The 22,101-nt window shown below is 56.6% G+C and overlaps 1 protein-coding gene across 6 annotated transcripts in view; it reads left to right on the top strand.

The window, feature by feature from the left end:
* Nucleotides 1-22,101, top strand: part of COL5A1 (collagen type V alpha 1 chain) — a 168,859-nt gene that overhangs the window by 58,882 nt on the left and 87,876 nt on the right. For all 6 annotated transcript variants that reach the window (XM_077139687.1, XM_077139695.1, XM_077139680.1 and 3 more), the window contains exons 5-11: nucleotides 9,969-10,100; nucleotides 11,366-11,503; nucleotides 13,466-13,705; nucleotides 14,367-14,534; nucleotides 14,834-14,890; nucleotides 18,932-18,973; nucleotides 19,169-19,231. In XM_077139687.1, coding sequence (XP_076995802.1) covers nucleotides 9,969-10,100; nucleotides 11,366-11,503; nucleotides 13,466-13,705; nucleotides 14,367-14,534; nucleotides 14,834-14,890; nucleotides 18,932-18,973; nucleotides 19,169-19,231 — 840 coding nt within the window. The remainder of the gene's footprint in view (nucleotides 1-9,968; nucleotides 10,101-11,365; nucleotides 11,504-13,465; nucleotides 13,706-14,366; nucleotides 14,535-14,833; nucleotides 14,891-18,931; nucleotides 18,974-19,168; nucleotides 19,232-22,101) is intronic.

The raw sequence follows: 22,101 nt of genomic DNA on the forward strand, positions 1-22,101 counted from the left end.
AGGGTTAGGGAACCTCCAGGACTGTTCCCAGGGATGTGGGTTCACTGACAGATCACATTACGAACCTGACATGTGATCCTGCATGTGATCCTGTATCGTCATGCCAGCTGAGAAGGGGATGCCACCTGCAGCCAGCGGGGAGTGGGGTGCATGGCAGTCCATGTGAGGCCCGGCAGCCCCACCCCTCCCTGCCATTGCCAGGAGCCTGCCTGGGTGTCACCTGTCCGATGGGGCTAAAGTGGCACAGGCTCCTTTGCCAGCTTCTTTGGTGCCCAAACCTGAGTCCTGGAATCCTCGAGAACGTTCTCTCAAACTCTCAATCTTATTGTCCACTTTGCTCTTTGCATGCTGAAGTCCTTGCTGCTCCCTCCGTGAATATCTCTTCCTCCCTCTCTGTCACACACACACTCAGACATCACACACTCGCATGCACAAATCACATACGTGCTCACATATGCACATGCAGACACACATTCATGAATACATGCAAACACATGCATATATACAAGCATGCACACGGAATTGCATGTGTGCTCACATGCGTGTACATACATGAAATTTCAAGCATGTGTTTACACATACACAGGTATGGGCACTCTCATGTGCATAGGCACATCATGCACACATGCAAATACATGCACATACATGGACAAGCACACACAGAAACCACAAGACACATGCACACACATGTATGCACATAGTCACACATACAGGTAGACGCATACACTCATACTTATGTGCACACATGCACATACACTCATGCATGCACACACACGTTCATGCAGGCACACACTTGCGTACACAGACATATGCACACACTCGTGCTCATGTGCATCTCATGCACGTGCACATGCAGGCACACACTCTCCCACACATGCAACCACTCACATGTGCCCCTGACAGCCCCACACCCAGGTCCTGCTGCCCAGCCTGCAGGCAAGCCTTGGGCCCGTGAGTCTGTGGGCTCCTGGGCTTGCCTGTGGCTGGGAGGCGTTGGCCCTGCATGAGGGCTGGAGAGACAGCCTCAACGAAAATGTGATAGAGAGTAGAGAGCAGCAGGAAATGAAGCACTGTAAATCAGACCTGTCCTGTCGCTAAGGAGGAGCCTGATGGGAGGCCCACTGTACTTCTGGGTGCTATTTAACCTCTGCCTGTCCAGGACAGAATTCTGGCCCTGGCACTAAGGAGGGGCTGTTTAATCATTTTTTTGAGAGGGGGCTGTGAAAGGAAGGAGAGGAGGAAGAGAGGGTGGTCCTGAGGCAGTCTCTGAGGGTAGGGAGGGGTTGTGTCACTTGTCTCCCTCTAGGGGGTAGAGTGTGTGCGTGCAGATGGCAGCACCTCAATGGGGAATCCAAGGACATTGGGCCACTGCTGGGGTTGCCCACCAGGCTGGCCTCAGGGCTGATGGGGCCAAGGGGTCCTGCTCATGCCTGGGGAGGGAAGGGGGTCTTCAGGCTCTTCCAAGGAGGGCCTAAGCCAGGCTGCACGTAGGCCACCCATGCAAAGGGCGACTGAGGCTGAGACATTCCTGGGGAGGTCTCAGTGCCCCAGGAGGGGCTGCCACCCTGCCTGCATGGCCAGCCTCGTGGAGCTGGTGTCCAGTGCCCAAAAGGCCCAGTGCTGGGTCCTGGGAGTGTGAAGGCAGGGCCCCTCTGTGTGCATCCCCTGTGGATATGGATGGGCTTCCTGCTGCAGCCTCTGCCCTGGCCCCCAGACGCACAACCACCCCAGGCCCAAGGCTGCCCTGCTGGCAGCAGAGGAGTCGGGCAGCCAGGAAAGTGTCTGCCACCTTGGAGCCTGCAGACAAAAGCCATGCTGTGCCCACACCTGCCCTACCGGTGTGCCCTGGACGCCCCCTTCTCTGTGGCACCACGGCCTGCCTGGGCACCTCGGCCAGCGTGGCTCCCATGTGAGGAAGAAAAGAGTGGGTACAGTGGACAGAGCTCTGGAGGTGGAAAGGGTCTAGAACTGACTCCACTTCCGCAGGCCTCTGCACAAGAGCCTTCACATTGGTGCCTCAGTTTTCCCTTGTCCACAGTGGGAGGGGAGGATGGACACCTGCCCCTCTGACTGACACACCCACAGAACAAATGGGCCCATTTTATAGTGTGAAAGTTCATGCAAGGGCTTGGTGGTAAATGATATTTAAGGCATTTACAGAGGAGGTGGGCATTTAAGGGAGTGGGGGGCTCTTGTCAGGGCTGCCGTGAGCCCTGCCCTTGACCACTGACGCCACTGTCACCCTCGGCTGCAGTGTGGGGAAGCCGTTGGGGCGAGCAGAGGACCCTGTGGTAGTCAGCAGGAACTTCCCGAAGGTCAACAGACCTGGGCGTGAGCCTGCACCTGTTAAACAACATTTATTCCCTGTAAATTCAGCGGTCATCTGGGTGGGTGCGGGTCTGGTGGGGGACTGCCCTGGGAGGTGTGGAGGACGTGCCCGAGATGCCCACTGTCCCCAGGAACTGGGCATTGTGCAGGAGGCAGGCCCTTTAGCAAACAACTGTAATGCAACGTGTTAACTGACACGGCGTGGGGCGCTCCCGGTCCCAGCGCCCCCCTCCCCACATGCCCCGTGCTTGCCCGTCCTGCCGCGAAGTGCATTGGAGGACCTGGGCTCAGACTGACCAGCTGCTGGTTGAAAGGAGAAAATGCTTTATTTGAGTTGGGTGAAATTTGTACTGGAAGTTGCGGGGTGCTTCGTGTAAATGTGTGGTTTTGCTTCACTGTTCTGCCACGTGGCTCTCACCTGCCCGAGCATTTAAACAGGGGGACCAGGATCCCCGACATCCAGGGGAGCGCGAGGCGGGGGCACCGTGCGGAGGAGACAGAGCAGCGGGTGAGAAGGGAGAGAGGGGCCCCCTCTGTGTGGGGCTGGCGCCGGGAGGGCTGTGGGGGTGCGCAGGGCCGGGCAGCCCCCCTCCCCTCGTCTGGCACACCTGGCCAGCCCTCTGGCGATGCCCTGGGTTGCCACAGCCGCACCTGCCATTCTCCTCCCCTGCCCCTTGCCTTCTGAGGGGGGGAGCTGGAGGCCGAGCGAAGAACCAGACTGGCGGACATCCCCAAAAGAGCCAGGAGGGACCCCGAGCTGCCCTGACCTCCATGTCTGGAGACCGAGACACCTTCGGGCCCAGGGAGGGGACGAGCATGGCTTTTGGTCTCGGCTGGCTGGTCAGCCTAGAGGGGTTTGCCTGCTGGCATAGGGGGACTGGAAGACGCAGCGGGGGCTTGGCTGGACAGGCAGGGACTGTGCTGGTCTCCCGTGCTCCTGGTGTGGCCTGGAGGGGGACCGTGGATGCTTCTCCTGGAGGCTCATCTCCCTTAGGTCTAACAGGGTGACGGAGGTGCCCTTGTGGGAGCACGTGGGTGCTGAGCCATAGGCCATCAGCAGTCGCCTGCCCCCCTTTGGCATAGAGGCAGAGGCAGGGCGGCAGCGGGGCAGGTCTGGGGAAGGAGGAGTCCCGTGTGCCCAGGCCTGGAGGCGGAGGCTGGGGCATCCCCCCGGGGAGAAGGGCCTGCTGGGGGCGGGGAGCATCTTAGCATTTAGCCCATCGTTTCTTCACTCTGGGCTGTTGGGACGAGGTACTTGGAACTGTGCCTTGGGGATACATAGGGGAGCTGAGCTAGCCACAGGGCCCTTCTGGCCTCTGATGCTGTCTGTGTGTCACGGTTACATCCACCTGGTAGGGTTGAGGGCCCTAGAAAGCCACAGGAAACTGAGGGGGTCAGTGGAGCCCCTGAACAGCACAGACCAGGACCCCTTACTTCTCAGACACCAGCGTCTGAGAAGGCCCAGTGTGGTCCCATACTTAGTGACTTGGGGCTCCACACCCCTCCAGCTTCGCCCCATGGGGGCAACCCACGTGTGCCCCTCCCTGAGCCTTTCTCTGCCTTTTACCTGACCTCAGATGGACATGCATAGGAGAATGTTGACCCAGGCCTCTGTCCAGGAAGGGGCAGCTGGCTGGACATATGGCTTGTGCAGTGAGGTGCCTCAGTGGGCACTCTGCTCATCCGGAGTGTGGGACAGTGTGGGCCCCGCCAGGCAATGGCTCCGGGTCCTGCTGCTCCCCCAGCGTGGGAAGCTTTGGCTGGCACTTAGTAGGTGCTCAGTAATCACTGTGGTGTGAATGAGTGAGTGAATGAATGAATGAATGAATGGGGAAGGAGCCAGATGCTTCACCTGTAGTGATCAAGGAAACCGTCCTTCCTTTCCTGCCCCTTCCGGGTGCTGGGAGCTGTGTCCTATGGAGACCCCCATGTCCCTGGCCCTGGTCCTGTGACCTGCCCCACTGGCTCACCTGTGAATCCCTCTGTTCTCATCTAGACCCCTCAGTGCCCTGGTCACATTGTCTCCCACCATCCCAGACCCCTGTTGCCCCAGCCTCATGGTACCCGGAGGTATTCCCCAGGGTCTGCTCTGAGTGTTGAGTGTGGCTTCCTCCTGGAAGGGGCAAAGCTGGTGTTAGGGGATCGGCATTGTAAAGGTGACATACCTGCCCCGGGGTGAAGAGCAGATCCCTCCCAAATAATGTGCCAGCCTCCGATTGCAGCCTGTGTCCCCCTGGCCCCAGTGCAGACTGGATGAGGGTATCACCTTGGATGTGGAGTATCACCCATAATGCTTTCCAAAGCAAAGTGCCCTTGGGCTGGCGGCTCGGGCCCTGAGAACTCCACTCTGCACCATCCTGTGTTGCCAGAGCCTGCAGGTGCCATGGTCCAGGGGCATGCTGACAGGTGGGGCTGATTCCAGATTCTCTAGTGACCCCTTCCCCCACCAGGAGCTCTGTGGGTTGTGCAGGGGTTGGAACCAGGCAGGCTGGTTGAGCTTATCCTGCCCACCCTTTGCCGCCACGTCCTTGACTATGGGATGGGAATTATCAGAACCAAACTCACAGGGCTGCCATGGGAGGAAGGGAGAAAGAGAGAGAGAGAGCATGGTTTTCCAGTGCCAAATGTGTAGAAAACACCCTATAAACGTTATTCCTCAGCAGTGATAAAAACGTTCAGCTGATGCCCATCGGATCAGGGCCCAAGCATCTGTTCAGCATTGGGGGTACTGGGTGGTGGCCATCTCTGTCTCTGCTGGGTAGTATTTCTGTGCCCATGCTTCCTGAAAGCAGTCCTTTCAAGGTTCCATTATGAGGGATACATGGAATAAACATGCTTTTCCATGCTGGTTGGCCTCCAGGAGCACTGCATAATGGTTCACTGGAAGATTCAGTTGTCAGCCAGTGTGGGCCAAAGACCCAGTTTGGGCAACCGGAGTCCATAGAGGGGGTCCATGTAGAATGTTGGGAGTGCTGCTTGTGCAGGAGACAAATGGAGACTCCAGGGCTCCAGATAACAGTCAAAGGTACCTTCTCTGGTCATGCAGAGAGAAGTTCAGCTATAGGAGCCTGTTCGGATGTACGTATGTTCTAGAACGCTCAAAATATTCTGTGGCCCCCATGATGTTGGGGGATGCCAATAGGCCACCCCTGTTAGGGACCTGTTTTGGTTTGCTAAGCTGCCAGAAGTAGATACCGTAAAATTGGTTGGCTTCTAACTAAGGAGATTTATACGCTTACAAGCTTACAGTTTTGAATCTGAGAAAAATGTCCAAATTTAGGCATTGTCAGGCATTGCTTTCTTCCTGAAGACTGGCTGTTGGTGATCATGGACTCCTGTGTCAAATGGCAAGGCACATGTTGGCATCTGCTGGTCTCTCCCTTCTCTTCTGTGTTTCACCGTTCTCAGTTTCTTGCTTCCATGGCTTTCTCTTTGTCTGAATTTCATTCTCTTACAAAAGACTCCAGTAGAAGGCTTAAGACCCACCCTGTGTTAAGTGGGTCACATCTTAAACTAAAATCCTACTCATCAAAAAATCCTCCTTACAAGGGGCCCACACCCACAAGAATGGATTGACTTTAAGACATACTTTTCTGGAGTACACACAGCGTCAAACCATCCACTGTATTCTCTGAACGCCCCCCCCCAAATGTTCCTTCCATATGCAGGATACATGCATTGTATCATTGTATCCCAAAGCCTTAAGTCATTTCAGTAACAATGTAAAGTACAAAGTCTCATCAAAATTGGTTATAGCTGTGGTTTGTCCTGAGGCACAATTGCCCTCTGTCTGTGGACCTGTGAAGCCTACAGAACAATGGAGTGCCAGGCATAGGAGAAACATCTGCATTCCCATAGGGAGAAACTGGAAGAAAGCAGGGGTCGTGGGTCTCGAACAATACCAAAACCCTGCTGGGCACATCCCATTAGATTTCAACATCAGAGAGTCATCAATGGAATGATGTTTTCTCCTCCAGGCCTGATGGAAGGGCACCTCCATCCCTTCCATGTACTTGTGCAGCAGTCATGCTACCCCCAGACCACAGGGTGAGAGCTCCAACATCTTGAAGCATTGAGGTGAAGACCAGGCTCTCAGCTCCACCCTCAAGCATGCGGCACATGCTGGGGTGATAGCAGCCAGACTCTAGGCAGTCCTTTAGGCAGCTGAGGACAGTGGAATGGTAACACTCTTCCCTTTCTAAGCTCTGAGGTGGACCCTTTCCACACACATGGGTGGGTCCAGTCTCTTGGCTGGACATGGGCCAAAGAGAACATGTCTTTGGTCCAGATCTCAGCTTCCACGGTTCTGCTCTTGAAGCCATTTTTCCTTCAGTCTGTCCCTTTTCTGTCCGGTCTGGCAGTGGTTTTGTTCATACAGATCTCACAGAAAACTTGCTAGTTTCGTATGTAGCACACAGGGGTCTAAACTATCAGACAATAGAACGTTCCATGGATCCTTTCTGGATAACTCCATTTCCAATCCTGACTTGCACTGAAATGGCTGAGTGGATCCATGTTCAGTTAGAGCCTCATGTGGGGCACTGTTCTCTGGGAACTCGCTTTCCTGAAGCTCAGAATTTTCCAAACCATTGATTTCTTGTTTCTTTGTGCCCAGGAGTTCATTCTGAGCTTATCCCTTTCCTCTTGTATTTTACTACAAGCTGCAAAGAGAAGCCAGAAAGCACTTCCCATGTTTAGTTTGGAAATATCAACTGAATATCCAGACTTGTCACTTTCGTATTCTGCTTATCATCCGACAGCAGGAGTCAGTTTTTCCAAGTTCTCTGCCTTTCTCCAGTTTGCAACAACACAGTCATCATTTCTGTCTAAGGCCTCACTGGAAATACCTTTAGTGTCCATATTTCTACCCACAGTCTCTTCAAAGCAATCCAGGCATTTCCTATCAAGCTCCTCGCAGTTCTTCCAGCTGCTACCCATTACCTAATTACAAAGCCTATTTTTGAAATAACATTTTTGGTATTTGCAATACCGCTTGACTGTGCCAAAATCTGTTCTTGTTTCCTAAGCTGTTCAAAGTAGAAACCATGAAATGCATTGGCTTTTTTTTTTTTGGCATGGACAGGCACCGGGAATCAAACCTGGGTCTCTGGCATGGCAGGCGAGAACTCTGCCCCTGTGCCAACATTGCCCGCCTTGCATTGGCTTTTTTAATGGGAATTTATCAGCTTAGAAGCTTACAGCATCAAGGCTGAAAGAAATGTCCAAATTGGGACATCATCAGGTGATACTTTCTTTCTGAAGACTGGCTATTGAGATCTTAACTCCTCTGTGATGTGCCAAGGCACATGGTGGTGTCTGCTGGCCTCTCCTGTCTCTGCTGGTTTTGTTGCTTCCAGCTTCTTGCTTCTGTGGCTTTTTTTCTCTTTGTCTTAATCTCATTCTCATATGAAGGGATCCAGAGGGTTAAGACTCATCTTGAATGAGGCGGGTCACTTCTTAAGATTCTTCTCACCAGAAGATCCTACTTACAATGGATCCACACCCACAGCAATGGGTTAACTTTAAGAACATACTTTCCTGGGGTGCAAACAGCTCCACAGCATCACAGGACCTATCTGGTGACCTGGAACTGTCCTGGAATGGGGAGTGTCTTGCTTTGCCCCTCCCCTCAGAGGTGCCCACTGAAATGGAAGGGTCCATACTCTGTGCAATCCGGTGGCCTTGCCTTCTGTGCCGCCTGAAGCCACACTGGCCTCACCAGGCTCCAAGAAGAAGTGGAAAGGATTGTTGGCTCTTACTTGAAAACTCAATCTGGTCTATGTGTGAGGCCTTTAAGCATCCTTGTCCAGAGGCCCTGGGCCCTTTCTCAGACCAGAACCTCTCATTCAGTGGGCTCTCCTGGGTTGCACATCCGGAACCTTCTCTCCCTATGGAAGGGACCTGCTTAGGGTCATTTCCAGGGAAACTCTCATCTGTCCATGCAGAGAAAACCTGGCTCCACCAGGGCAAACCCCTTCCTCTTTTCTCCCAACCATTTTATTTACTATGGAAGATGGGGACGGGCTCCCAGTGAGGCTCTGGAAAACCTGGTGGCCCACAGTGTGTGTGATCTGAAGCATACTGCTTCACCCCGTGGGAGGTGCTACCTCCCAGGATTTCTTGATGAGAAGATGACCAGAGGCGAAGCCAAGTTAAGCTTCCCATGGGACAGAGCCCTTTAGTGGACCCCGGTTTCAGTGGAGGGGTCTGTTTTGTAGCTGGTCTTTTGTCATCCCCCAGAGAGGCATTTGAGTTGCTGAGAGTCACCCTCACCCAAATGCAAACTCCTACCATAAGGCTGCAGCTGAGCAGCCTCAGTGGGCCTCTCTGCTCCCCTTGCCTGGGTCCGACACTGAGAAGGTCCCTGCTGGATGCATTCTCTGTGCATCCAGTTGTAGGTGCTTGAAGTGCCCAAACCCCCGGAGCCATCCTTAATCAACACTTGGGAACACCTTGAGGGGCATGGAGATCCCCACAGGCACCTCCCACCATTGGGGATCCCTTTAGGTGAGGTAAGCATCACCCCCCTCCCCTTTCAATGGAGGTGAAATTCTCCTAATATAAAATGAACCGTTTTAAAGTCAGCAGTTCAGTGGCGGTCAGTGCATTCACCGTGGTGTGCACCCCCACTTCCATCAAGTTCCAAAACACGGTCTTCACCCCGAATTGTCTTGTGCCCTTTTAGCAGGGATCCCCCCTCTCCCATGACCCTGGCGGTCACGAATCCGCTTTCTTACTCTGGATTTGCCTGTTTCATATCAGTGGAATCATACATGTGGCCCTCTGCGTCCATCTTCATTCCGGTGGCATGATATTTTCAAGGTCATTCACATTCCCGCATGGGCCCTGCCTCATGCCTCTTTATGTTCTTTCAAAATCCCGTTGAATGGATGGCCAACTTTAGTTTATCTGTTTGTTGGACATTTGAGTTGTTTGCTCCTTTGACTGTTGTGAAGAATGCTGCCATGAATATCTATAGCAAGCGCTGTTTGAGTCTCAGTTTTTAGTTCTTTTCGGTAGATACCCAGCAGTGGAATGGCTGGATCATATGGTAATTCTATGCTCAAATCTTTGAGGAATGAGGCATTGGAATCTCTTTAAAAATAAAACTCTTGGAGGCAGGGGGCAATGGGGAAGGAGGCAGAATTCCTCTAAGCCTCAGAGTCTAGGGTGAATGAGTTTACAAGCTTCATACCTCACCCAGAGTAGACAAAAGTTCTGAGCGTCAGGCCTGGCAGTTGGCAGGTGCTCAGCAGATGTTTGATGAGTGAATGGATGGATGAATAGGTGGATGCATAAATGCATGGCTGGATGGATACATGCATGGATGCATGGGTGGGTAGATGGATGAGTGGACAGGTGACTGGGTGGGTGATTAGAGTGGTGGATGGTTTGATGGGTGAATGGCTTGATAGGTGGATGGTTTGGTGGGTGGGTGGGTGGGTAGACTGATGAGGGGGTAGATGGGCAGACTGACTTGCCTCAAGCCACTCCCAGAGCTGGTAGTTCCTAGGAAGGAAGTCAGATGCTGAGACAAGCCCTCCTCATGCTTTGCCTTGATGGTACTAGGCTGTCTCTCCCAGGTCCCCACACGAGCTCCTGGTGTGCCTGTTTGTTCATGAGCTTTCCTCCTCTCTCAGGGTGACATCCAGCAGCTGCTCTTCGTCTCGGACCACCGGGCAGCTTATGATTACTGCGAGCACTACAGCCCCGACTGTGACACCGCGGTTCCCGACACCCCCCAGTCTCAGGACCCCAACCCCGACGAATATGTGAGTCCCTTCTGGTTGGTGCACAATGGGGCCATGGGCAGCTCACCGGGAAGGAGTGGGTCAGGGCAGAAGAGGAGGGACACACCAGCCCTGGGGTCCCCGTTTTAAATAAGTCCATTGAGCAAGAATATGAATTGACCCAGGAGGTCAACTGCAGGATGCCCAACTCACTCTTACTAAATGATTATTTGCTTCCCAAAGTGATTGATCCACAGTCAAAAAATAACAAGAGGTTATTTTTAAGTAATGCTTTCTTTTAACTTTTCAAAACTGTTCCTAGAAGAGTGAGGCTAATGTTAATCTTACTCTCTGGCTTATAATCCGGGGAGGAGATTTGTGGGCAGAAATGTCAGAAATGTCCCTGCTGGCCTCTGAATATAAGAGACAGCTTATCGTAGGTTCATCTGGTCCTTTGCTCCCCAAAGTCACGGCCATTCTGTTGAGAGCAGCCACATCCTGAGAATTTCCCAGACTGTGCCTGAAGCCTGCATCCTTCTCACTGTGACCTGCTGGGGTCCATGTGTCAAAATTCTCGTCCATGGGTCCCATTCTCTGTAGTACCTGCATTTATTTTGTTTGCCATTTTTTCTACAACTTTCTAAATGAAGAATCTCTGCCACCCCGTTCAAATGTGAAACTCGTTTCTTTTAAGTGGAGCTGACTCTCGCCATTTATTTCTCCTGTGGTCCTCCCTCTTTCACCACCAGTCAGAGCAGAACAGAGGGTGACCCTTGTGAAGCTGGAGGACCCCAGGAGATTGGGGCCTGGGGCTCAGACCCCCTCTTACAGCCCTCGAGAGGTGGGGCTAAATGGGGTTTGCAGCTGAGATTTTGTAGCCAAGACTTCCTGGCCTGCCCCGTCTTGGTTCCTGTTAGAGAAATGGCTCTAGGTTGAGGCCACCTCTGACATTTTGAAGTCCCTCCCTTTGGGGTCCCCGGGCTCTGTGGTTTGGAGCTAGCTGGCCCACCCTCCGGAGCCCACCATTTGTTGGCTCTCTTGGCCCTTGAATTCTAAAGGGTCAGAATGCTTAGAACTTACAGGATTCAGCTCTCACTGGCTTCTGCTCAAGGGGGCCTGAGGTCACCCCTTCCCCTCCCTTGGGCTTCTCATGAACTGGAGAGGGGAGAGTCCTCTGCTGGGCCCAGTGGGCAGGTTCGTGTCTGGAGCTGGCCACTCCTGTTGGGCTGGACCCAAGGGTGAAGAAGTGGGGCGAGTGTGTCTTTTTTCTGGTCTCCTTCCTGACTCATTGCTGCATGTCTTTTCAGTACCCGGAAGGAGAGGGTGAAGGCGAGCCCTACTATTATGAGTACCCCTACTATGAAGACCCTGATGGCCTGGACAAAGAGCCCACTCCCACCCAGAAGCCAGTGGAAGCTGCTAGAGAAACCACAGAGATCCCCGAGGTCAGGGCCGACCCCGCGGGAGGGGTCCTAGCGCAGGGGTCGGGGGACAGGGGCAGGGACTAGAGTGGAATATGCCAGGCTGGGTGAGTGCCGATGTGGCTGTATGATAATGGTGGTTGGTGAAGCTCTGCTGGAGAAGTGAGTTGGCCAAATATGCATCATGCCTTTATGAGTATTGGGCCAGGGAGTTCCATCATGACCCTTGGGTGTGACCTCTGATGGTGTGACCCCTTAGGGTGTGACCCCTGACAGCATAACCCCTGTTGGTGTGAACCCTGATAGTACAACCCCTGAGAGTGTAACTGCTGCTGATGTGACCCCTGACTGTGTGACCCTGCTGGTGTGACACCTGATGGTGTAATCCCTGATGGCATGACCCCTGATGGCATGTGTCCTGGCAACATATGATCCCTGTCAGTGTGAACCCTGATAGTGTGACTCTGTGATGGTGTGATCTCTGACGGTGTGACTCATGACCCTCTGATGGTCTGACCCCTGATGGCATGACCCCAGATAGTATGACCCCTGATTTGTGGCCCCTGACTGCATGACCCCTGACAGCATGACTCCGTGATGGTGTGACCCCTCACTGTGTTACCCTGATGGCATGACCCCTGATGGTGTGACCCCTGACAGCATGACTCCAGCTGTGTGAGCCCTGATAGCATATCCCCTGACAGTGTGACCACTGATGGTGTGACCCCTGATGGCATGTGCCCTGACAGCATGACCCCTGACAGTGTGAACCCTGATGGTGTGACTCTGTGATGGTATGATCCCTGACAGTGTGACCCGTGACCCTCTAATGGTCTGACCCCTGATAGTGTAACCTCTAACTGCATGACCCTGATGGTATGAATCCATGATGGTGTGACCCCTGACAGTGTGACCCCTGATGGTGTGACCCTTGACAGCACGACCCCTGATGGTGTGACATTGGACTGGGAAGGGGTGCTCTGAGAGGCCAGGCCCTGGCTCCTGGTCCTGCCACATGCCCTTCCACATGGGGCCTTGAACAGGCTCAGAACTCACACATATGCACACATGGTAACACTCACTGACATGCATGCCCTATGGTTACAGCTCTTTGGCAACTGTTTTGCAAGCAGCTCCCACTAGTCACAGGCTCCCTGCAGGAGTGGCAGGGCCACACCGCCCTACTGCCCCACCCCCTGAGTCTCCTCCTCAGGCTGCAGGCCTGCCAGCAAGTTTGAGTGTATGTGTGCATATGCCCTTGTATATGGCTGTGTGCACGTCTCTATGTGGGTGTCTGTGAGTGTGATTGAGAGTGCTGTGTGTATGACTGAGTGTGTTTTGAGTATGTGACTAGTACATGTGTTTATTGTGTTTCTGCAGTGTATATAGTGCATATGTAAGATTTCTGTGGGTTTGTGTTTGAGTGTGCACATGTGTGTGACTGTGTATGTGCAGTGTGTGCGCATGAGTGTGTTTATGTGAGTGTGCTTCTGAGTAAGTGCGATTGAATATGAATATGTGTGAGTAGGAGCATGTCTGAGTGTGTGACCAAGTATGCCTGTAAGCATATCTGACTGTTTAGATATGTGCATATAGCATATATGTGAGTTTGTGGGTGTGAGTGTATCTCAGTGTGTGAATGAGCACGTGAGTGTGTGTCCTTCCAGAGAAGTGCACCCAGCCCCTGTGCCTCCGAGTCCTCAGCCCTGTTGGTGGTGGCGTTTCCCTGCACAGTGGTGGAGATGCCACCTCGCCCTGCCGCGAGCCAGGCAATGGATGGGGCAGCTCACAGGGCCCTGGCAGGTCGGGACTGGCCTCTAGCTAGCTGCCTCCTGCCGCCTGCCCTGTCTGTCTCCCTGGGGTTCAGCCAGTAGCTCCATGGTTTATGGCATGGGCTCGGGCTACGGAGGGGCTTGACCCGGGCGTGGGGGAGCCCGTCGCCACCGACTGCCTTGGTAACTCTGCCCCCTCTGCCCTGGGTGCCAGGAGCTGACCCAGCCCCCCACACAAGCACCTCCCCTGCCTGACACCAGCGAGGTCCCGGGCAGGGAGCAGGACCCCGGCATCGGCGACTACGACTACCTGCCGAGTGAGGACTACTACACACCGCCCCCCTATGAGGACCTCGGCTACGGCGAGGGTGTCGACAACCCTGAGCAGCCCACAGACCCCGGGCTGGGGGCAGAAGTCCCCACCAGCACCATCGACACCTCCAACTCCTCCAACGTAATTCCCGTCCTTCCGTGTTGCTGTGGTCGGGGGGTGGGGGGACGGCGAGAGGCCCAGGCTAGTGGCCAGGGCACCCGAGTTCCTCCCCGTGCTTTGCCCCTCGCCCTCAGTTGGCCTCGGTAGCCCCCTCGTCTCCAAACCCAGCGCTTGGGTTGTCCCAAATTCTCCGAGGAGGCTCCGTGGTTGAGCACACTGCCCGGCCACGAGTAGCTCACTTTTGTCACGTTCTTAAATTTGCAGAAGGTCTAGAAGGCCCTCTGCCCTGCAGGCCTCTCAGGGTGGAGGTGGAGGTTGGAGAAGGGGACGGTGTCTGGGGAAAATCCCTGCCTGCAGAAAGTGCCGGGGGTCCAAGCTGGACAGCACTGGTTAAGATGCTGAGCTTCGTGGCTGACTGATGACCTCTCTGTTGTGGGAGGGAGAAGATGTGTAAAGAGGCTGCCCAGAATCTCCCCACCAGCTTGCAGGCCCCATCCTCAAAGCCCTTGGGTCCCCGGGCCTGGAGCCCCGGGAGGGAGGAGGGCTCTCTGTCCAGCATCCCTCAGCATCCTTGGTGCCAGGCATGCGCCCTGGCAAAGGCTCTGTGCCAGATGTGCTTGGGAGGCTGGCGTGGCAGCTGGCACCCGGGTGAACCTGGCCATGCCCTCGTCCCCCGGCTCAGCCAGCTCCAAATCCAGAGGAAGGGAAGGACGACTTCGAAGGCGAGTTCACTGAAGAAACCATCCGGAACCTTGATGAGAACTACTACGACCCCTATTTCGACCCCACCATCTCGCCGTCTGAAGTTGGACCAGGGATGCCGGCGAACCAGGATACCATCTATGAAGGGGTGAGGGGTCCAGCCCTGCTGCAGGGGCATGGGGGGGGGTGCTGCCTGTGGCCCTGCCCCAGGGAGAAGGGGCTTCCTGGGGGGCGAGGGTTCACATGGGCCAGCAAGCCTGATCTCCTAAGGGGTGTCGAGCACTTGGGTTGTGGGCGTAACACTTACGCAGGGCCCCCCACCCAGGCCTGGCCATCCCACCCCCTGTCGAGCAGTCCCCTTGCCTTGCTGGGTCATGTGGATTTTGTGTGATCGGAACTTTCTTTTTCCTTTCTCTCATTCTCTCTGTCTGCACTGGTGAACCCCAGGTTGGAGGACCCCGGGGCGAGAAGGGTCAGAAGGGAGAACCAGCCATCATTGAACCAGTAAGGACACGTCCCGTGCCGTCTCCGACTTGGGGAGGGCTGGTCGCACGGGGGTGTGGCAGATCTGCTCTGCTGCCAGGACAAGCGCCGTAACCTCATGAGTCGCATGCGCTGCTTCTTTCTGCGAGGCTCTGCAAGCCCCTTGGGGGGGCAGTGCCCTGGGCTGTCGCCGAGGAGGGGGTACAAGGGACATGCACCTACCAGAGCGCCATTGGGGCCACTCAAGATGCGTGAGTGTCCATGTAATTTTACCTTCATGAAGGATGTCAGAACTTTCTAGAAGGGGGTGCAGTCCCTCTGGAGGAGGGTGGAGGAGGACGCACACGATCGGTCTAGCACTGAAAGCCTGGAAAGCAGCCCGCTTCCCGCAGCAGTGGGGGCTGTTGGCCGTTCCGCCTGTACTGCCACCATTTGGAGTAAGTTTGAGGAAACTGTTGACACAGGGAAAACTGTTTATGAAATCATGTCAAGGGAGTGAAACGAAACAGCACTCTGCTGAAATCACAGTTGAGTAAAACTCAACTATGCTGGGTCAGGGGATTGTGGGTGAGTTAAAAAGAGTGCCTCACTGTTCCCCAGGTCTCAGGGTGTCGGGAGCAGGGGGCACCCTCCGTGGTGGGGTGTTAGGGGCGCACTCCTCGTGCTGAGTGTCCCCTGTCCTCCAGGACCCAGGACTGGTAGATGCCCCGGCACCCCTGGCCTCGGAGCCGCCTGGCAGGAGGGTGCAGGCCACCAGGTCAGCTGGCCCAGTGGGCTGGGACCCACTGTGTACAGTGGGCAGCGAGAGGAACCACAGCCCACCCCGCCACGTCTTCCCAGCGCAGGAGGGTGGGCAAGCTGCCCTGAGCTGCCCTCTCACCTCATGGATCCGGGGATAGAATGCCAGGGGCCTGCCCCCTCTATGGGGCCGGGATAGTCCTTTGAGGAGGGCCTCCCTCGAAATCCATTTGTTCCCAGAAAGCCTGGAGCTCTGTGCCCGGGGCAGACAGCACGTGTTCCCAGCGGGTCCACCAGGGAGGTCTAAGGTGGAGCTCGCCGGGGGCAGGGGGCTCCTGAGACCTGGGGTTGGCTGGCCCTTTTCCGTCCTGAGGAAGCCGTCCAGGGTGAATGGCCATCTGGCTCTCTCCCCATACTTGGCGCCATCTCCCCTGCCCAGTGGCCGAAGCCAGGGTCTGACCTCCCGGTTGCAAGGGGCACCGGGGCAGAGCTGGCTGCACCTGCTGGCACCTCCTTTCGTCGGCCCTGCTTTCTGCAGTCAGTCCCCTGCCACAAGGAGAGGGTCCCCTGCCATCAGGCAGAAAAAACACCTTTGCTCTGATTTAAAGCACCCCCACACCAAGAAGACAGGGCCTGTCTGGGGGCTGAGGTATTGGGGGGCCCAGGGGAAAGGGGTGCAAACGGGATGCAGAGTCCCAAGGGAAACTCCCTGGTGGCCTCGCTTGGGGCAGTGGGGGGGCATCCTGCAGGCACGCAGCTGCCGGACTGTGGTCCAGTCGGCGGTGGTGGCATTTTCCAATAGGGAAATAAAACCCGGGGCTGCTTATCTGCAGGCCGGGCTGTGCCATCTCACTGGGCTTTCGGAACTCCTGTGGCCATGGTCCCTGTGACAGAGCGTTCCGAGCCCCAGGGGGACATGTGCTTGACTTGGGGCTCCTCTTGGGGTGGTCACAAGAGAGAGAGAGGGAGAGAGAGGGAGAAGCCTCCTGCCTGGGGAGGACGGCAGGCCCCAAACCCAGGGGTTGGGTCTCCCTCCCTCTGGGGCCTGGGCTGACTCCGCCAAAGGCTGGGGAGCGGCCCGTTTTCTCACGCCCTTGGTGAAGGCTGAGTCTGAATGCAACCCTGGCACCTGCACTCAGGAGGGCGGTGGGGGGTGGGGAGACAGGGGCCCGAGGAAATCGAGGTGGCCTTGCAGAAGGTCGTTTCTCCAGAAATCCACTCCCATCTTCCTTGCGGGAGGAAGGAGCCATCTGGATGTCATCAGGGAGCCTTTCCTCCCCGCTGGCCCATGCGTGCCTTCCCAGCCCCCAGCTTGGAGTGTCCTCGGGGCCTCCGGCCAGTCCCCCCTGGAGAGATCATGGAAACAGTTGGAATTTCTCAGCCCAGAGCAGTGCCAGATGTCCTCAAAGTCCTGGCTTCACATGAACAGAGGGCCACGACCCGAGAGCACGGCGGCCTGGGTCTTGCTGGATGACTGCATGGCCACACTGCACTGGTGGGGTGGGAGCCGTCGTCTCCTTTCCCACCACCTGCCCCCCCACCCTGGGCGAGGCCAGCTCAGAGGGCCTGAGCTCACGGAACGAGCTTCCTCTCCACCTGGGGGGCTCATTCCCCGCAGCCCCTTCGGGGGGGTAATTTGTCAGCAGCCTTGGGGCGCCTCGGAAGGGCAGGGGTCCACGGAGCCAGGAGGAGACAGGTTTAGCAGCGTGACAGAGATGCAGGGAGAGTCCTCGGGGATAAAGAGTCGGGTTCTGTGGCTTATGCCCCTGGCCAGCATCCCCCAGAACACCAGCGGGTAAACACTTAGATTTGGGGTCTTTGTCTCTTTTTGTGTTGCTTGGTGGGTGTGCTGCCACGAAGAGTGGCCATTGGCTCGTCAGTCCTCTTGGCTGGATGAACTTCACAGCTGGCAGTGGTTGCTGGGAAGGATGGCGCCAGCATGCCTTGCAAAGCCTGCAGCCCTCAGTTAAATACCCAGGATGAAAGTGGATAGAAGCACTTGTCTGGGGGAGGCCTGGGTGTGTGTAGGGGCACAGCTTTGCCTGGGATGTGAAGCCTGGCTACTCTGCCCAGCTTGTTCGCCAGCCCTGCCCAGCTTCCTTCCCAAGTTACCCTGGAACGTCCATGCTGGCCCTCCCTCAAGACCCCAAGGATGTTTGGAAAGACCACTGCCATCCCACAGTCCCTGTGATGCCAGTGGTTCTCCCTTAATCCCAGCTCGGCTTCTGAGCCTTGTCAGCTGCCTTTGACAGAAAAGGAAACAGGAAAGTTGGGACTCGGAAAGCTGTTTGGACGAACTCTCGCTGTGCACATCGCATGCGCAATTATCTCTCTGCGTGTACATCTGTGTAAATATAGCGTGTGTCTCTGCGGCTGCTGGGGGACCCTGAATTCCCAGGCCTGGTTGCCTGTACCCTCAACCCCTGAGTCCGACTGGCGGCCATCACGCTTCTGACTGGGCAGTGCCTTCATCCTAGGAAGCAAGCCAAGGTTTTCATGCGAGGAGCCACACTCCCGAGCAGCCACCCTGGCCTGGTGGCACTGCGTCCCCAGGCGGGAATGCCGCTGGTCCGGGCGCATGGGAGACTGGAGCAGCACTGCAACCCCTCTCCCTGGCCCAGTGCTCATTAGGATGATGGACAGAAGACCTCATTGCATCTGGTTTTTATTCCAGTGCCTAGGCCTGTGGCTGGTCCATGTGTGAAAGCATTCCTGCCTGGGCTGGGGTGGACAAAATGGGGCCCCAGGACCCTGCAAAAACTTCCCCAACTGCTTTCTCAGCATGCAGCTCTGTACAGCGGGCAGAGACCCTTTCCTTCCCCAGGACGGGGTTCCTTGCTTGGGAGTTGCGAGGGTGTGTGTGACCCTGGCATTGTCAGGAGAGGGTGATGGCAAAAGAACTGTGGATGGGAAAGGGGCTCCGGAAATGGACGCCACAAGCAGGGCTGATTCCTGGGTCCGGGAGCTCCATCCAGCAGGACAGGCCTGTGTGGCCCATCTGGGCTGCAGCTGCCCTCACCTGCCAGAGCACCCAACTTCCAGGAGGTTGGGAGAACAGACAGTGATCTGGGGGCCCTTCTCTCCTGGGGTCTGAGGGTGCTTCTGCAACTGCTTTTAGGGCGGCCTTGGAGGGCACTGCCGGGGCTCGTTGTGGCCCTGCCTCAGCCTTCCTCACGGAGACCTCCCTGCCCCCGAGAGTCAGCGGGGCCGTGCACGCCTCTGGGCCCCTGATCCACACGGCGGGGGGGCTGCCTGGGACCCAGGGGGGCCGGGCTGGAGGCAGGCCCTGCTCCCCGCCTCAGGGCGGTTCTCTTGGTGTTTTAGGGGATGCTCCTGGAGGGACCTCCCGGCCCTGAAGGCCCCGCTGTGAGTACTGGGTTTCACTTCCCCAGAACCTGGGACCTGGGGTGGGGGTGCCGCTCCCGGGGCCTGGGTGACAACCCTGGAGAAAGGGGCTCTCCGCCTTACACCCATGCTGCCCTGTCCGGCGCTTACCAGCTGATGGGGCACTGGGTGGCACCTGCAGCTCCTCCTCCATCCTGATTTTGTCTTTGTCTCTAGGGTCTTCCAGGACCGCCAGGGACAACGGGCCCCACTGGCCAAGCCGGGGATCCTGGAGAAAGGGTAAGGCGCGGAGCAGTTCCCTGAGACCCAGGGTGCTGTGGGCGTGTCCGTGTGCCCTCCCTGCTGGGCGTGTCCACGTGCCCTCTTTGCGGAGGGCATCTGTGTGTCCTCCCTGCCAGGAGTGTCCCTGTATCCTTCTTGTTGGGCATGTCTATGTGTCCTCCCCACTGAGTGTGTCTGTGTGTCCTGTTTACTGGGTGCTTCTGTATATCCTTAATGCCAGGCGTGTCCATGTGTCCTCCTGCTTTGGGACCCATGCTCTTTCTGGATGTGGAGCTGCTGGCGCCCATGGGTTGGGCGAGACCAGAAAGAATCCTGGGCACACCCCAGTGTCAGAGGCTGCCGGGCTCAGACCTGGCACCAGTGTCACAAACAACCACAATGACAGGGACAGGAGCCAAGAAGTCGCATGCTTTCCCCATGCCGCCGTGCCCAGCACGTTGCAGAGGTTCCTCATTGGGCTTCCTGCAGGTCCGCAGCATCCCGGCCTTCGTCCCTGCCCCACCCTCCTCTGGGAGAATGCTCGGGCGCGCGCAGGGGAGCCAAGGCAGGTGCCCACGGTGCACTTCCTCATCCTGAGCCCTGGCCTCTGCAGCACTGTGGCCTCAGGAGTCTTGCCCTGCCCTGCCGTGGGGCCGCCGTTGCTGGGTGGACAGAGAGGCTGAGGAACAGCGGCTGTGGTCATAGGGAGAGGTGTCCTTTAGTGTCAGCGGCACTAACGGCTAAGGCACTGCCGGGACAGACCTGCGGGGAGAGGGCGAGGGAAGGGCTTGCCTGTGTCCACTGGTGGCCTGGAGGGCGCAGGGCGGTGAGGTGGGTCCCTGTAACTGGGGAAGGCCAGCAGGACCCTGGAGAAGAAGTCATGGCCTTAGCCCTGAGGCTCCAGCTGGTGTCGGGGCGGGGGGGGGGCCCATCCCTATGGAAGGACCAACACAAGCGAGTGCGGGAGGGAAGCAGAAGTACCGCCAGCCTCAGGGGGAGGCCAGGGCTCTGGGGGTCTTCCTGGAGGAGGGGGTTTGGGGTTGTCCTCACAGCATGAATAGGATTTGGTTGAAGCTGGATGGCCTCTGAGAGTGGCCCCAGTAAGACTAGGCCATAGTGCAAGACTCTCTGCCATGTTGCTTCTCAATGGCCAGTGGCTTTGGGGCCCAGCACAAACAGGCCCCCTGTGTGGCAGGGAAGGTGGCAGGGGCTGGGGGCTCAGCCTGTGTCCCATGGCCGAAATTCCAGACAGGTAGCCTTGCAGAGGGCATGGACTGGAGTTCCCAGCCCACCTGAGACCCCCATGACTTGAGGTCAACATCTCAGACTGCAGACCCTTCCCCAGCTCGCTCTAAAGACGCTTTCCTTTCAGACCTATGTCAAATGGGGGGACGGGCGAGGTCCCCTCCCCAGAGCAGTCATGACATGAACCAAATGTTAACACAAGCTGGAGATGTAGCGCTGGAAGGCATGCTCTCTTAGCTATATGGCGGGGCAAGTCCAAGGGGCCATAGCTGTTGGTTGTCATCTCCTATTGACTTTGCTGGAGCTCCAGGTGTCTGTATGCTGTCTGTCCATCCATCACACAGGTGTTTCCTGGGTGTGCTCCAGCACCAAACTGTCAAAGGCCATGGGCCAACTGGACACCCGTCCCCACTTGGAGCCCTGGGTGGTCCCTGCCTTTGGCCTCAGGGCGGGTGGTGGTCCCTGACATGGCTGTTTGCTGGGAGGAGCTGAGACCCCGACAGTGGGCCATCGTAGGTGTTAGTAGGTGGCCCCCTTAAATTCAAGGCAGGCCAGGAGTCCTGGGGTTAGGGAAGAAATCAGTAGGAGACCCCAGCTCTTGCTGGACCTGCCATCCTCTGGAGCTGGGGGTGAAACCTGCCGGCTGCCAGCCACGCTCCAGCGCCCTGCCTAGTGGGGAAGGAGCTGACTCCAGCTAGGGCTGCTCTCCCCTCGGGCCCAGCGCCAGCCTTGTCCAGGAAGTTGCCCCTGCTCGAGGCTCAGGGTTCTCTCCATGCCCCAGTCTCACGAGTCTCCTTGCCCACCACTTAGCTGTCAGAGAGCACTGGACATGGAGTCAGAATCCTGCGTGGCCAGCTGCCCACGGGGTGCCCTGTCAAATCCCCACATGGCCCCATTTGTCTGTCCTCACAGTGAGGGCCTGACACTGCTGATCGGGTGGGCCTTCCCCCACCCCCATTCTCCCACCCTGGGGCGTGCCAGCCCTACCCTGCATCTGGACTCCTGACCTGTCCTGTGTGAGTCCCCTTCCCAACTCTAAAGGCCTTGAGGATTTGAAGAGCTTGTATAAGAGGCACTACAGAGAAAGTGGGTCCACAGAGCACAGCTGGGAAGCAGGGGCGCCCCGGGATGCGAGGGACTGGGGCTGGGAAGAGACCCCAGGTCTGGCCCCATGGGAAGCACCGGCCTGTGCCATCTCCCAGTCCAGTTTCCTTGGGGCCCCAGGAGATACACGGCTTGTTGAAGGTCATGTGGGGAAACTGAGGCAGAGCTGGGCTTGAGCCAGAGCTCCTGGTGCTCAGGCTTGGGGAGAGGTGGGCTCCCAGGTCTTACTCTGAGGCTCAAAAGGGAACCAAGGATGAGAGGGCTGAGTGTTGCTGGGTGTCCCTGCATGCCCCCCAGCCCTCCTGTGCTTCAGGGCAGTTTTGCAAATACAGTCCCATGCTTCAGTGGATTTGATTGCACCGGGGGTGGGGGAGGCAGGGTGCTGGGTCTAAGATACTTGTGGCACTCAGCAAACCATTGGATCTTTTCAGGTTTTCATTAGGAAAACAATAAACTTATTTTCCCTCTAATTGACTCCCAAGAGTTCCAGACATTGTTGGCTGGCCTCTGCCACCTGATTTTCCATTGTGGCCTGATAG

The sequence above is a fragment of the Tamandua tetradactyla genome, chromosome 2 (genome assembly GCF_023851605.1).
Source record: "Tamandua tetradactyla isolate mTamTet1 chromosome 2, mTamTet1.pri, whole genome shotgun sequence".
NCBI classification, from domain to species: Eukaryota; Metazoa; Chordata; class Mammalia; order Pilosa; family Myrmecophagidae; genus Tamandua; species Tamandua tetradactyla.